We start from the raw sequence: 16,697 nt of genomic DNA, 5'->3' as shown, positions 1-16,697 counted from the left end.
ACAGCCGGTGGTATTGAACCACAAAATCCACAGTCCTATCACGGTGAATTATGTTGTATTAATTCCAGATGATAGTCTGTTTTCAGAAAATGGCCTTTTACAGGTCACTCATCCACATAATGGAGCAATAAGTCATTGCTATAATCATCATTCATGGACTGCAACTTTTCTGTGTTTTAGGCTAAGCAAAATTTTTAAACAAAAATAAATTAAACTGATTCCTCAGATCACCAACCTGAAGCACTGAGCTGCGTATTACAGCATGTTTCAGCGGGTGGATTGCTGACCCCTCCTTTGCCATCGTAGTGCACATTAAAACAACAGCAGTCACCTAATCGATGACTACAGGGCACCTACTTTGCCGGCTTCAGCGGCAAAGTCACAGAGTTATTGTTCCCCAGCCCAACTGGAGATGGAGGGCTGCTGGCCAAAGGTACAGGCTGTGACCCAGAAGGAAGTCATTGTCACCAATTTAAAGGGGCATCTGGCACCTTACAGTTCCCGTTGTACAAAATCGGAAGGAAGGTTTTGATTTCTGTCTAAAGTATTATTAATCTGAATGGTGTTAAAAATTCTGCAGAGGCTTAGAATGAAATGTATCCAGCAGGGAATGCGGGAGGCATGCATTCTGATCAACTACATACTACTGAGATCTGAATATTCAGCAGGTGATTGATCCTAACATGCTTTCCTCCACTGATGGCCAAGAGTATGGAGTGAAGGGAGAGGGAAGAAATCCCGTGTTTCAATGGTGACTCCCTTCAAGCCATCCTCTGGGCTGTGAATGCCCAGGTGAGAGGTCCTGATGCCAGTGGGAAGAGGCGGCCTCTCAATCACCTGATCTGCCTGGATAGAGGTGGCTGTAGAAATCAGCAGTGTTGGTGTGGTGCATCAGAACTGAGGAAGTGACTCAATTATCTTTTGAGATTCGCAAGGGTAAGTCTTCACTCGGTGCATTATTGTACATAGAAGGCTCAATGGTGCTCGAGTATTGTGAGTACCTCTGAAGTCTGGGACACAGCATGGTGATGCTACTTGTGGCCCCAATGCCTCTGTGAAGGTGTCCTTGTGGAATCAAGGTGAGGAGGGGAAGTTTGGGTCTTAGACTTGTGGAAGGTACATAGCATGTTAGCTGCCAAGCATTGTGCAGAGATTGTGCACTCATTCCTCACACAGCTCGGAGACTTGCTGAAATTTAAATACCTGAAAGTAAACATCACAACAAGGTCACACTCACTTCAAGGAAAGTTTGGTTTAATGCCTGTAAGGATGTCATATAGCAATCCATACAGTGCTATTAATGTTGAATACTGTGACCTTTCACACCCCATGAAAGACAAACGCATGCATTTTCTTCTGTGTGTCCTGTGCAAGTGAACCTTCTTCTGCTGACTTCAAGGAATGGACTCCAAGGAGGAAGAAAAGCTGTGGGAGGTCCAGCATCACACACTCTCCCCCATGAAGCACCAGTTCAGATATTGGCACCTTAGCAGAGATTAACATGAGGCAGCAGTTCCAAACATTGTACTACCATGTTGTTTGGAACTGCTGCCTCATGGCGCCAGGGATCCAGGTTCAATTCCTGACATGGGTCACTGTCTGTATGGAGTTTGCACATTCTCCCTGTGTCTGCGTGGGTTTCCTCCAGGCGCTCCATTTCCTCCCACAGTCTAAAAGACGTGCTGGTTAGTGCATTAGGCATGCTAATTTCTGCCTCAGTGTACCTGAACAGGCACTGGAGTGTGGCAACAAGGCAATTTTCACAGTAACTTCATTGCAATGTTAATATCAGCCTACTTTTGACACTAATAAATAAACTAAACAATCTGGTGAGGGTTCTTCAGATTCACAGCTGCCAGACAATGTGGTGAAGCAGACCTCGGGCAGTTGGAGGAGTTTCTGGGGTGATCCAGAGACTGAGACCATTTAAAATGATGAATCTCTGGAGTTTTTGCGAGGCAGCAGATGCTGTATATCCAGTATGAGGCATGCCGAGATTTGAAGGAGCTGCACACTCTGGCCCAGACTGTGAGGGTGTCCTTACTGTTCACTTGCACCACAATCAGAGAACCAAGCTTCCTTCATAGGTAGACTGATAACTGTCTTGGGGGATAAACTGCAGGGTATGTGCACTATCAGCCTGGCTGTGAGCTCAGGCATCTAGAGGCACAGCAACAGTGGGAGGGGCAGCATGGGCACTAAGCTCCTGGGAACCGACAGGAAGGCCAGGAGAATCAGTCAGTCCTTGTGGCAGACAATGAGCAGCAGCCCTTCGCCCCTCCAGCATTGGCACAGACTAATTGCCATGGTGACAGAAGGTCCTCCTGCCAGTCATCAAAAGTCTTCTAATGTGGCAGTGCCCTCAATACTTCAGCTGTACAGAGGGTAACCCTTGTCACCCAGAAGCTAATCATCCAGGGCAACAGATCTATTAAACATATCTGGCACCTGGGAGGTCCAAAGAATGTAGAATTAGTGGCTGCTGCCCAAGTACCTTGCATATACCTGAGAGCCTTTCCTACCTGCAGGACCTTTATGGTGGTGTGAGTGTAATCTGCTGCTCCCCGAGTCCTGGGGAAAGCAGCAATTGCCACAAAGTCTCTGGCTCGTTCAAGTTGACTGTGGTGGTCCACTGAAAATGCAACAAACATAATGACCTGTCCTTCAGATCTTAATGCAGTGATATGCAGCAAGCTATATAAAGTCACTGAAAGGACCCGGTGACAAATTCAGCACAACAGTCATCTTGCTGGCTATTGGCATTGGGTGATCACTCATGCAGTTTGAAGCCAACTACCCTGCCAGAATCTCATAGAGAGAGATCAATGTGTCTTTAGAGAGTCTACCTCCTCCGGCAATGTGTCTCTGACATTTAAGGATAACTAATTCTTTGTCTATATATGCGATTGGCAACATAAGTCTGTGTCTCCTTTACTGCAGCAAGATGCCTGCATCATCTTCTTGCATCAGTAAAGATCTGCCACACTCATGCACCACCATCTTGCCTCTGTCCATCTGGCCTTTGCCCTTTCCTCTTTCTCCCTCCCTCTGAGCTCCATCACATCACTGCAGGAGTTCCTCAGGATGTATCCTAGGCCCAACTACCTTCCGCTGCTGCATCAATGACCTTCTTTCTATCACAAGGTCAGAAGTCAGGACGTTCACTTATGACTGCACAATGTTCAGCACTATTCACAACTCCTCAGATACTGAAGCAGCCCATGTTTAAATGCAGCAAGGCCAGCATAATATCAAGGCTTGGGCTCACAAGTGGCAAGTAACATTCGTGCCACACAAGTGCCAGGCAATAGTCATCTCCAACAAGACAGAATCTAATCATGGCCCTTGACATTCAATGGAATTACCATCCCTGAATGCCACACTATCAACACTCTGGGGGATTGACCAGAGAAACTAAACTGGACTACTCATATTAATACTGTGGCTACAAGAACAGATCAGAGGCTAGGAATCCTGCAGCAAGTAACTCACCTCCTGACTCCCCAAAACCTGTCCACCATCTACAAGGCACAAATCAGGAGTGTGAATGAATACTGCCCATAACTTTTTGCTGCTTCACTTGTCCACCTGTTGTAATGATACCAGGGTATTTCAAGTATCTTTCAATAAAAAACAACCGCATAATCCTACTTCATTACATTAATTAATTTGAATTGCACTTCCATTCCTATTTGTGTTATGGAAACCTGAATGCAGAAGAAAGGAGCCACACTAAGGAGGCCCAAAATGCCACAACAGAAATCAAAGACAATCCCGAGTCAGTTGAAGTCAGACTCTAATTCATTGTAAAATACTGGAATTCTCTGCTCTGTTTTAGATCAGTCAAACATTTGTTTTCCATCCCTCCTGCATTCCACAAGTTCCTACAACCCAAACTTGACATCACCAAGCCACAGTTTCTTATTTTATTTTCTTGTCTACTCTTCAGTTTTAGAAGCACAATGGGCCTTGATCATTATATATAAAAACAAGTGGGCCAATATTCTTTCGGGTCTGTTGCAGTTTTAGAAGCTTCTAATGCGATTATGTTCTGCTGCAAGCAGTAGCAGATTTCCACTAAGGACAATCAAATTGAAATGCTGGAGTTGGACAATTCCATTGAATATCACCGGGATCCTGATCTCGTTGCATAACTCTTTAACCTGAAAGTTTCAGCTCATGATAACCTCCAACCAGCTGTAGTGGTTTGCACTAAAAGCATGTTCTTTCAGTTCTATCTCAGAGTCAGCTCTCTTACTTTCACCAGTGAAAGAGCCGTTAGTAGCTTTTTTTTCTGTAGAAATGATTAATTACAAGAGTCTTTCACATTTTGAGCAAATGATCAGGTCCAGTTACTCCAACATCATTTTTTTTAAACAATATACAATACTGCTTTCATGACCTCAGGTCTAATGTGAAGGAGACTTCTTACACAAATCTGAGTCATTATTATCTTTCTCTGTGAAACAGCTAAGAGTGAAAATAAAACTGCTTTAAGCTATGCCCAAGAAAACTATTTCTAATACCATACACAGAGACATCACTGTTTCCTATTATTCGTTAGGTTCTTGGCAATGTACCAGGGGAAGCATCACAGCTCACCATAACATTGTACATAATAATCCATCTAGTTCCCACATATCTGCAGTGAAGTGAGTGCATTTCTTTTAGTTGAGTTCATGAACATGCTTGGTCTTCACAACAGATTGTACCAGTCATTTTAATTGCAGAAAGAGAAGGAGCTGTGCTAAGTTATGACATTACATTTCACTCCTGAAAATAGCAACACTAGATTATCAAACCTGAAGTTATCTAAGTACTTAAGAAGTATGCTAATACGAATTTTCAACTGGATAGTATTAAAATTGAAGGTGTATTTTCAGACAAGGCTACTTTATGTTTTAAAATAGTTCAACATTGTTTGCATTTTGTGGATATCTGTTTACTCCATTCCTGATTTCTTTTTATCATTTGTGTTAGGAACAATAGTTTGTGTTCGTTGTAAAAATTCATTTTGGTTAACAAACACTGGGATTTGATTAACACAAATAGAAGTAATTCGGCTGAAAAAATATTATTCTTTCAGACAAGGCAGCTGTGCAACAGAACTGCAGTAGAAGTTGTAAAGCTGTAACTGAATATCACAGATGTTGAAGCCTGCTTACATTGCAACAGGAAATATGTGTTCATTTGTTGCTTTTCTGTATTTAAAGAGATCATGTAAACCAGGGTAATTTTATTTCTGTTGTGAAATAATCAGTCTACTGTTAAAAAAAGTATGATTTAATACCTTGTCAAAGCCTACCCCTCCCATGATAATTAAAGATACTTTCTAACGCTTGAATTAATGCAATGTTCACGGAATGATATGCAAATCCATCAGTTCAAATCAGTAAAAATGAAAATGAATTTAATCGTACTTATAAACTTATAATTGTGTATGTGGCCCAGGAATGTTCAGTCAGTTAGTTTACAGCAATTTCCATTATTCTGTAATGAAAAGGTTAACAAAGGTTTGATTGTTTACTGGCATCTTTCATTGTTCACTATGAACATTGAAATAAGATTAGTACCAATCAGTTTAACATTAAATAATAAGCTGCAATAAGCTATGAGTGATACAAACTAATAATTTGCTTCAAAAACATCTTGATATAATCTGATAAGTAAACATTGGTCACGATCTTTCTAGCCTGCTGCACTGGTCGATCAGTCGAGAAGGGATTGGAGGGGTTAGGGGAGCAGATATCATGGGGAGGTCTGCAGAAGCAGTGATCGGCATGGGGGGTTGGGGGGAACTCTCTAGGGTGGTGAGGGCAATCGGCAGGGGATATTCTGCAGAGGTGCGATTGGCAAAGGAGGGGGGGGTGCAGGAGGCGTGAAAAGCAAAGGGAGTGTGTGTGAGGGGGCTGCGGAGAGGTTGGGCCACAGAGGGAGTCATGAAAGGAACTTATCAGGAGGCTGCCAATGTCCTGATGCCAGCGACCTGTGTTGCCATGGGGGGAGTTAATACTGCACTGAAGTTGGGGAGGTGTGGGGTAATGTCCATGTGGGGAACGAGTGGTGGCAGCAAATCTCCCGGTGCACTTGGAGATCGGGGCACCTCTGCAATGGCGCTCAAGAGCTCTACATCTGGCTTCCTTGGCCAGTTTAAGGTCTGCTCCCCCCACTAGCGCAAATCTCCCAACTGCCAAAAAAATTGAGAGCGTCGGAAGATTGGCTGGGGTAGCTCGTTGAAAAACAGTTTTCAGACTTTTATGACACTTTTAGGAAGATTGCGCCCAGTAACTTTGGAAAATTAATCAAAATAACAAATTGTGCTATTCTAAAATTTGATACGGGGGCACATGCTGCACAAACAATAGGCTGTTGCTGCATCCTTCGTTATTTGACTCATTGAAAACTCATCAATAATGGTCATATCAAAAATCCCATCACCAGTGTCTGCAGTTCCTGCTATACCTCTAGGTGGCACTGTAATAGTTACCTTCAGTGCTAAAGATATGGTTGTCTCACGCATACTCGTTTATCCCTGCTGTCACACAAGAGCTGACATTTTCATAGTGAGAGTTTATGGTTAAAAACAGCTTGGTATATATTATATAGCTGCAGGCTCTGTCCGCTAGATGTCACTGTGGAGCAGTTCAACCATCAAAGCATCACCCTTCCATGAGTCAGCCATACTGGTATTGCTAATTGGACATAAGAATTAAAATTTGCTCATGTTCAGCTGTTCAAAGTGGTTCTGGATCCTTTCCACTTTTTGACATTAAACCTAACTTTCCTGGCCTTTCTACCACTGTTCCAATTATCATTTAGCCACTGCAGTCATAACCTACTAGAAACCCAACTACCCACCACTCTGATCACCGTACGATAACCTGAGCTGCTTTATTTGTTGAACTGCATGTACTTTTGAAATGTTGTAACATTTTACATGTATTTTTAAATCTATGTATTATAATCCATGTATTATACAATGTCAATAAATATTACACAATATGCTCTGCATTTATCTATACATCATACTTAAATTTTTTAAAAACAGCAATCCAACTATGGAAAGCACATTTATTATAGCACTTTACAGAAAATAAGGTAATATTATTTCCTTCCTCCATTGTTGCTCACTTTTCTCATCCTCGAAGGTCAGCTACAACCCTGCACCTCCCCACACACCCCCCCCCCCCCCCCCCCCAACCCAGCCACACACAGTCCTGCCTCCCTTCTCACTCCCTGGTTTCTAACCCCAACTTGCAGTCGCACGCCTCAACCAATATCCAGCAACCTTCCAACCTGGTGTGAATAATCCTACCCGTTGTCTATCTTCCCTATTTTTTCCAGCTCTAATGCTTCTTTGTCTATTCTAACCCCACTTCACCTCCCACCACTTATTGACTATTCTACTTTCCCCCTGCCCCACTTTCTATCCATAGTCTTATTTTCCCGTTTACCCAACCTCTAACGTTCTTCTACTTTTGACTACACAGCCTCTGGTATTATTTCCTGAGCTCTCTTTACCTTCCTCTCTGGCTTCCTCACAGCATCACACTCCTCTCTCAAACTTATTCCAGTTTTACGCTTGAAAGATCAGCTGTCATCTACAACTTTGAAGGGAGAGTCAAAACAGAGGAAGTGTGCAAGGTAACACTGAATATGCAATGAAGGAGTGAAGAAATGAAGACCTTGATTAAACATACAGGCAGATTGGACCTTGGCAGAAAAGAGCTGTAGGAATTTAAAAAGACTTCTAAAAAATTACAAGAAAAAGCTCAGTAAGATAGAAAGAGAATAAATATTTGTGAAATTATTGACAAGTAGTTAAATTGAGCAAAACTCCACAACACATAGCTAACCTTAACGTTTGCTTTAAATGTTCTAGATAAGTTAACCATCCTTGGCATGACATTTCCACCTGTCCCAATATGAAAGCACGATGTATCAGTTATCCTCGTCTCTATTTCTCTCGAAAGCTGTCTTACCTTTCTAGCCTTAGTTTGCAGCTGAGCCTGGGGTTGTCCTCACCCAATATCCATACATGTGCACATCCAGCAGATCTTCACTGGTTAATGAACTGGAAAAGATACATGGCCAATTTTTCCCTTGCTAACTTTCGATCACTGAGCTCTATTAGACATTCAGCTGAGATCTGCGAACTGCACCTTCCCAATCTATGAAGCTTCGCTACTTGCTGAATAATCAGGAGAACTGAATTCACATTCCACTAATGAAAAAAGTACATTTTAATAGTTTATTCATTGGAATGAATACAAGAATATACAGTTGGAGTTAAAAAAGCAACACTCCTTCCATTTTGCCTGTATATACCAATTGCTTAAACAATTCTCATTGATATATTTGTATTTGGTCAATTCTTAGCTTTGACAATACATCATACTTACCTATTGCTGGAGCTCCAACGTTCTGGAAAGGACATTCCAAGCTTCCCTCTTGTGATCTGCCAAAGATGGCAGAGTAGATGGCTATCACCATACTTCGTTTACAGTTCAGTCGTAGTTTGTCATCTTCACAAGCCACTTTACTCTTGTATTCATCTGTAATTATGTAAAATGACTTGTTAAGTTCTCCTTTTAGCCAACCAAATCAGAATTCCACATTTTACCCTGTTTCTGGAAACTGAAAATTAAACTTATTTCAACCATCATATTAAATGCTAAAGTTCGTGATTAATCAAGACTGATTAAATTATCACGTTCCCTTGGTTGTCCTTAGCTGTTGAACTTGAGGATATTTTATCATCTTCAACAGAAAGGAATTGGAGGAAGGAACATTACATTAGCACCTAACTATTAAATGTTAAGTATATTTATAAGAACATAAGAACATAAGAAATAGGAGCAGGAGTAGGCCATCCAGCCCTTCGAGCCTGCCCCGCCATTCAATAAGATCATGGCTGATCTGTCGCTGCTCAGTTCCACTTTCCCGCCCTCTCCCCATAACCCTTAATCCCCTCTCCTATCAAAAACCCATCAACCCGCGTCTTAAAAATATTTAGCGAGGCAGCCTCCACCACTTCAACGGGCAGAGAATTCCAGAGATTCACCACCCTTTGAGTGAAGAAGTTCCTCCTCAACTCCGTTCTAAACCGCCCCCCCTTTTATCTTGAGGCTGTGCCCCCTAGTCCTACTGTCTTTTTTGAGTGGGAAGAGTCTTTCCACCTCTATCCTATCCATCCCATTCATCATCTTATACGTCTCAATGAGATCTCCCCTCATTCTTCTAAACTCTAACGAGTACAAGCCCAGTTTATTCAGCCTCTCCTCATAGCTCAACCCCCTCAACTCCGGTATCAGCCTAGTAAACCTCCTCTGCACTCCCTCCAAGGCCAAAATATCTTTGCGCAGGTGCGGCGCCCAAAAATGCACACAGTACTCCAGTTGCGGCCTCACCAATGCCTTATACAGCTGCAGCAAGACCTCCCTAGGCTCATCAGGGGGAGAGAGGGTGCCCCTAGACTGGCTAAATCTAAGGGTCAGGGACAAAAGGGGGCTGCTGGGAGGAGGAGGAAGGGGGGTGAGGAGCGGAGGCCTCAGCCTCTTAATCTGCATAACAGGTTTGAGGTTCTTGCTTCCAGTCTGGAAGAGGACGAGGCAGGTGAGGTTGGTGAGCAAACTGCACACGGTACAGTGATGCAGCAGGACATAGGCAAAGAGAAGGGGAAAAGGAACGTAGTAGTGATTGGAGATAGTGGGGTGAAGAGTATTGACACTGTCCTTTGTCACAATGACAAAGTGCACAGAAGGGTGTGTTGTCTGCCTGGTGCTCGGGTACAGGATGTTGCAGCTGGGCTGCAGAGGAACCTGGAGTGGGAGGGTGAGAACCCGGTCGTTGTAGTACATGTGGGTGCCGGCGACGTAGGCAAAGTGCGGACTGAGGATCTGGGGAGGGAGTATGAGAAGCTGGGAATGGAATTAAAAAGTAGAACCGACAAGGTGGTCGTCTCTGGGCTACTGCCTGAACTGAGTGCAGACGGGCGTAGGGTTGACAGGATAAAGGAAGTGAATGGGTGGCTCAGGGATTGGTGTGGGAGGAATGGGTTTGAATTTATGGGGCTTTGGCACCAGTATTGGGGTAGGTGGGACTTGTTCGGGCGGGATGGGGTTGGTCTGAATCGTGCTGGGACCAGAGTGTTGGCGAATCGAGTAAAGAGGACTGTAGACAGGGCTTTAAACTAATTAGGTGGGGGGAGGGTGTGAGGGTAGGTGACGCTACGAGGTCTAAAGTTAAGGATAGGGTACAGGTAAGGGAAGAGGCCGAGGATGTCCCAATTGGTGGCGTTACGGCAAATAGGGTCCAGGTGAAGGCTGGGATGAAAGCGCTTTATCTGAATGCACGAAGCATTCGGAATAAAGTGGATGAGCTGGTGGCGCAGATCGACACAAATGGATACGATCTGGTGGCCATTACAGAGACGTGGCTGCAAGGTGACAGGGACTGGGAGATGAATGTACAGGGCTATCAAGTGTTTAGGAAGGATAGGCAGGAGGAAAGAGGGGGTGGCGTAGCTCTGCTGATTAAGGATAGTATCAAGGTGGTAGCAAGGGATGATATCGGAGCCAAAGAGCAGAACGTGGAATCGTTGTGGGTGGAGATTAGGAACAGCAAAGGGAGGAAGACGCTGGTGGGTGTCATCTATAGGCCCCCGAATAATGATCTGGAGGTGGGGCGGGCTGTTAACACGCAAATAAGTGCGGCGTGCAGGAATGGGACGGCAGTAGTTATGGGAGATTTCAATCTGCATATTGATTGGTCGACCCATGTTGGACGAGGTGGGCTCGAGGAGGAGTTCTTGGAATGCTGCCGGGATAATTTCCTTGAACAGTGTGTGTTGGAGCCGACGAGGGAGCGAGCTATCTTGGATCTGGTGCTATGTAATGAGGCGGGTAGAATTAGGGACCTTGCGGTGAAGGATCCTCTTGGAGAGAGTGATCATTGTATGGTGGAGTTTCTGGTGCAGATGGAGGAGGAGAAAGTGGGTTCCCGGACACGCGTCCTTTGTTTGAATAGAGGGAAATACGGTAGGATGAGAGAAGAATTGGCAAATGTGGACTGGGGGAGTGCGTTGGAAGGTAGGTCTGCTGAGGAGCAGTGGAGGATCTTTAAGGAGATCTTTCTCGGTGCTCAGCAGAAATTTATTCCGATGGTCAAAAAGGATAGTAGGAGGAGAGGTAATAAGCCGTGGATAACGAAGGAGGTGAAGGAAAGTGTTAAATTAAAAGCGGAGGAATTTAGAGTAGCTAAGAGCAGTGGGCGAGAAGAGGATTGGGAAAGGTTTAAATGTCAACAAAGATTGACAAAGAAGTTGATAAAGGAGGGTAGGAGAAGCTATGAGGCTGGGCTAGCACTTAATATAAAAAAGGATAGCAAGAGTTTTTATAAATATATTAAAAGGAAGAGGCTGGCTAGGGTGAACGTTGGTCCTTTAGAGGATGAGAAAGGGGAGCTAGTGGTAGGGGATGGGGATATGGCTAAGGTCTTGAATAACTTTTTTGTTTCTGTCTTCACGGAGGAGGACGTGAATAATTTGCCGGGTGTTAGAGATGGAAAGGTGGTAGGAATGGAGGGTCTTAATGACATTACTGTTACTAGAGAGGTGGTGCTCGACAGACTGGAGGGGGCTGATTGTGGACAAGTCCCCAGGACCGGATGGAATGCATCCGAGGGTTCTGAAAGAAATGGCGGAGGTTATAGTGGATGCCTTGATGGTTATTTTCCAGACGTCGCTGGATTCCGGGGAAGTGCCGGAAGATTGGAAAACGGCTAATGTTACGCCGTTGTTTAAGAAGGGTGCCAGGCAAAAGGCGGGGAATTATAGGCCGGTTAGTTTAACGTCTGTGGTAGGTAAAATGTTAGAATCCGTCATTAAGGAGGAAATTGCGAGGCATCTTGAAGGGAATTGCTTGATAGGGCGGACGCAACACGGTTTCATTAAAGGAAAGTCGTGTCTGACAAATTTACTGGAGTTCTATGAGGATGTGTCTAGGGCAGTGGATAGAGGAGAGCCGGTGGATGTGGTCTTTCTGGATTTTCAGAAGGCGTTTGACAAGGTACCTCACAAGAGGTTATTGCAGAAGGTCAGGGGACATGGAGTTGGGGGTAGGGTGTTAGCGTGGATAGAGGATTGGTTGTCAAATAGGAGGCAGAGAGTGGGGGTCAATGGGTGCTATTCGGATTGGCGGTTGGTGACTAGTGGGGTGCCCCAGGGGTCGGTGCTGGGGCCTCAGCTATTTACCATTTATATAGATGATCTGGAGGAGGGAACCGAGTGCAGGGTGTCGAAATTTGCTGATGACACCAAGATTGGGGGAAAGGCAAATTGTGCGGAGGGTGTGGAGAGTCTGCAGAAGGATCTAGATAGGCTGGGCGAATGGGCCAGGAAATGGCAAATGGAATTTAATGTTGGCAAGTGTGAGGTGGTCCACTTTGGTAGGAAGAATGGTAGGAAGGACTATTACTTACGTGGCGAAAAACTGCAGCAGGCGACGGTGCAGAGGGACCTCGGGGTCCTTGTGCATGAGTCGCAAAAACCCAGCTTGCAGGTGCAGCAGGTGGTCAGGAAGGCAAATGGGATGCTGGCCTTCATAGCGAGGGGGATTGAATATAAAAGTAGGGAGGTCTTGCTGCAGCTGTATAGGGCATTGGTGAGGCCGCAGCTGGAGTACTGTGTGCAGTTTTGGGCGCCGCACCTGCGCAAGGATATTTTGGCCCTGGAGGGAGTGCAGAGGAGGTTTACTAGGCTGATACCGGAGTTGAGGGGATTGAGCTATGAGGAGAGGCTGAATAAACTAGGCTTGTACTCGTTAGAGTTTAGAAGAATGAGGGGAGATCTCATTGAGACGTATAAGATGATGAATGGGATGGATAGGATAGAGGTGGAGAGACTCTTCCCGCTCAAAAAAGACAGTAGGACTAGGGGGCACAGCCTCAAGATAAAGGGGAGGCGGTTTAGAACGGAGTTGAGGAGGAACTTCTTCACTCACAGGGTGGTGAATCTCTGGAATTCTCTGCCCGTTGAAGTGGTGGAGGCTGCCTCGCTAAATATTTTTAAGAAGCGGGTTGATGGGTTCTTGATAAGAGAGGGGATTAAGGGTTATGGGGAGAGGGCGGGAAAGTGGAACTGAGCCACAACAGATCAGCCATGATCTTATTGAATGGCGGGGCAGGCTCGAAGGGCTAGATGGCCTACTCCTGCTCCTATTTCTTATATTCAATCCCCCTCGCTATGAAGGCCAGCATCCCATTCGCCTTCCTGACCACCTGCTGCACCTGCAAGCTGGGTTTTTGCGACTCATGCACAAGGACCCCGAGGTCCCTCTGCACCGTCGCCTGCTGCAGTTTTTCGCCTCGTAAGTAATAGTCCTTCCTACCATTTTTCCTACCAAAGTGGACCACCTCACACTTGCCAACATTAAATTCCATTTGCCAGTTCCTGGCCCATTCGCCCAGCCTATCTAGATCCTTCTGTAGACTCTCCACACCCTCTGCACAATTTGCTGTTCCCCCAATCTTGGTGTCATCAGCAAATTTCGACACTCTACACTCGGTTCCCTCCTCCAGATCATCTATATAAATGGTAAAAAGCTGAGGCCCCAGCACCGATCCCTGGGGCACTCCACTAGTCACCATCCGCCAATCCGAATAGCACCCGTTGACCCCCACTCTCTGCCTCCTATTTGACAACCAATCCTCTATCCACGCTAACACCCTACCCCCAACTCCATGTCCCTCGACCTTCTGCAATAACCTCTTGTGAGGCACTTTGTCAAACGCCTTCTGAAAATCTAGACAGACCACATCCACCGGCTCTCCTCTATCCACCGCCCTAGACACATCCTCATAGAACTCCAGTAAATTTGTCAGACACGACTTCCCTTTAATGAAACCATGCTGCGTCTGCTCTATCAAGCAATTCCCTTCAAGATGCCTCGCAATTTCCTCCTTAATGACAGATTCTAACATTTTACCTACCACAGACGTTAAACTAACCGGCCTATAATTCCCCGCCTTTTGTCTGGCACCCTTCTTAAACAACGGCGTAACATTAGCCGTTTTCCAATCGTCCGGCACTTCCCCGGAATCCAGCGACGTTTGGAAAATAACCACCAAGGCATCCACTATCACCTCCGCCATTTCTTTCAGAACCCTCGGATGCATTCCATCCGGTCCTGGGGACTTGTCCACAATCAGCCCCTCCAGTCTGTCGAGCACCGCCTTTCTAGTAACAGTAATGTCATTAAGACCCTCCAGTCCTACCACCTTTCCATCGCTAACACCCGGCAAATTATTCACGTCTTCCTCCGTGAAGACAGAAACAAAAAAGTTATTCAATACCTTAGCCATATCCCCATCCCCTACCACTAGGTCCCCTTTCTCATCCTCTAAAGGACCAACATTCACCCTAGCCAGCCTCTTCCTTTTTATATATTTATAAAAACTCTTGCTATCCTTTTTTATATTAAGCGCTAGCCCAGCTTCATAGTTTCTCCTACCCTTCCTTATCAACTTCTTTGTCAATCTTTGTTGACATTTAAACCTCTCCCAATCCTCTTCTCGCCCACTACTCTTAGCTACTCTAAATTCCTCCGCTTTTAGTTTAACACTTTCCTTCACCTCCTTTGTTATCCACAGCTTATTACCTCTCCTCCTACTATCCTTTTTGACCATCGGAATAAATTTCCGTTGAGCACCAAGAAAGATCTCCTTAAAGATCCTCCACTGCTCCTCAATAGACCCTCCCTCCAACGCGCTCTCCCAGTCCACATTCGCCAATTCTTCTCTCATCCTACCGTATTTCCCTCTATTCAAACAAAGGACGCGTGTCCGGGAACCCACTTTCTCCTCCTCCATCTGCACCAGAAACTCCACCATACAATGATCACTCTCCCCAAGAGGATCCTTCACCATAAGGTCCCTAATTCTACCTGCTTCATTACATAGCACCAGATCCAAGATAGCTCGCTCCCTCGTCGGCTCCAACACACACTGTTCGAGGAAACTATCCCGGCAGCATTCCAAGAACTCTTCCTCGAGCCCCCCACGTCCAACATGGGTCGACCAATCAATATGCAGATTGAAATCCCCCATAACTACGGCCGTCCCATTCCTGCACGCCGCACTTATTTGCGCGTTAACAGCCTGTGGCTTGAATCATCTAAGCCTCTTTGATTGTTAATAACCCCAACATCACCTGACTCATCAGTTGCCCCCTCACACTTCTACAGGATCCTGAGCTGATCTAACAGCAATTTTCCCTGTAAAATGTTATTAAGGTGCACAGCCATAAATAGACTTAAAATGACTTTATTAATTTATTTACTTAAAATACATTTAAATAATTTTAGATGGTCGTGCACACAGGACAAGGCCTGCGCTGTTGTTATGTGGCTGTGCACATGCAGAGCTCAGCAGGAACATTGCCCTGAGTGACCCACATTTGAAATTGCCCCAGCACTCAAGTTTCATCACATGTGTGAGGCACACAACTTGTGCTGTGGTAATTGACTTTGCTGTGCTGAACCAACAAATGCCAGCCCCGAGCTGCATGTTTATATCCCCCTCCTATCTACAGCATTCCATCTTAAAACATCAAGCAACATGGACAATCAAGCTTTCACCTCTGTGATCCCTGTGTAACCAAAATATTCTAAACAAACTGCCCACGGTACGTCAGTAATCATTCAGTCCATGAATGCAAGCAACATTTCTTTTATGCAATAGCAATCCTTCACTGGACTACCACACACTATCGTGAAAAAAGCAGCCAGTGAAGGGCAGCACAGTAGCACAGTGGTTAGCATTGCTGCCTCACAGCTCCAGGGGCACAGGTTCAATTCCCGGCTTGGGTCACTGTCTGTATGGAGTTTGCACTTGCTCCCCGTGTCTGTGTGGGTTTCCTCCGAGTGCTCTGGTTTCCTCCCAAGGTCCAAAGATGTGCAGGTTAGGTTGATTGGCCATGCTAAATTGATCCTGGTGTCAGGGGGGGCTATCAAGATAAATATGAGGGGTTACGGGAATAGGGTTTGGGAGGGATTGTGTTAAGTGCAGATTCGATGGGCCAAATGACCTCCCTCTGTACTATTGGGCTTCTATGATTCTATGAATCGCAGCTTCCTTAGCTGCTTCCCATTTACCTAACTAGATGTCAACTTATCCACAGTGGTGGTTATTGCATAACTGGATAACTCTTTCAGAGTCCACACAACTTCCCAGCAGGATTGCTAAGAGACATGGTGAGGCCATTTTCAGGTAGGGAAGTTGTGGAGTTTGCCTGGCCAGTTTGAAGACTGGGCCTCATTAGAATGGTACCCCAGTTCTGAGAGAGTGGGAACTGAGCTGTCTCCTGGGCTTAAATCAGTTGGGGTCCATGAACAGCGAGCTAGATCCTTTTAAAGAGGCCCTTGAAGGGGGACCACTCCCACTCCTACTCAACGCACCAAAGAAAGAAACCAATTAAAAGTTTACTGTGCGGCTTTGTGAGTGGCCATCTGCTGTCCCATTAAGAATTCACATCCAATTGGTGTAGAAGCAACAGTAAATTGCTAATCTGCTTTTATATCAAATCCTGGCAGGAGGATGAGACCACCTACTGCACCAGGAACAAATAACGAAAGCTCTGTGATGTGAACTTCAAAACATTCCTAAGTGGTCCAACCTCTTTTGCTACATTTTTTTAAACT

At 45.2% G+C, this 16,697-nt stretch overlaps 1 protein-coding gene across 1 annotated transcript in view; it reads right to left on the bottom strand.

The window, feature by feature from the left end:
• The window catches only part of LOC145344986 (protein eva-1 homolog A-like), a 293,555-nt gene that overhangs the window by 134,799 nt on the left and 142,059 nt on the right, over nt 1-16,697 (bottom strand). Inside the window, exon 4 of the mRNA XM_080192415.1 lies at nt 8,403-8,555. Coding sequence (XP_080048541.1) covers nt 8,403-8,555 — 153 coding nt within the window. The remainder of the gene's footprint in view (nt 1-8,402; nt 8,556-16,697) is intronic.

This window comes from Carcharhinus amblyrhynchos, chromosome 7 (genome assembly GCF_965287045.1).
Source record: "Carcharhinus amblyrhynchos chromosome 7, sCarAmb.v2.hapA, whole genome shotgun sequence".
Classification (NCBI taxonomy): Eukaryota; Metazoa; Chordata; class Chondrichthyes; order Carcharhiniformes; family Carcharhinidae; genus Carcharhinus; species Carcharhinus amblyrhynchos.
The sequence above is the reverse complement of the archived record's forward strand: the minus strand, read 5'-3'. Positions and strand labels throughout refer to the sequence as shown.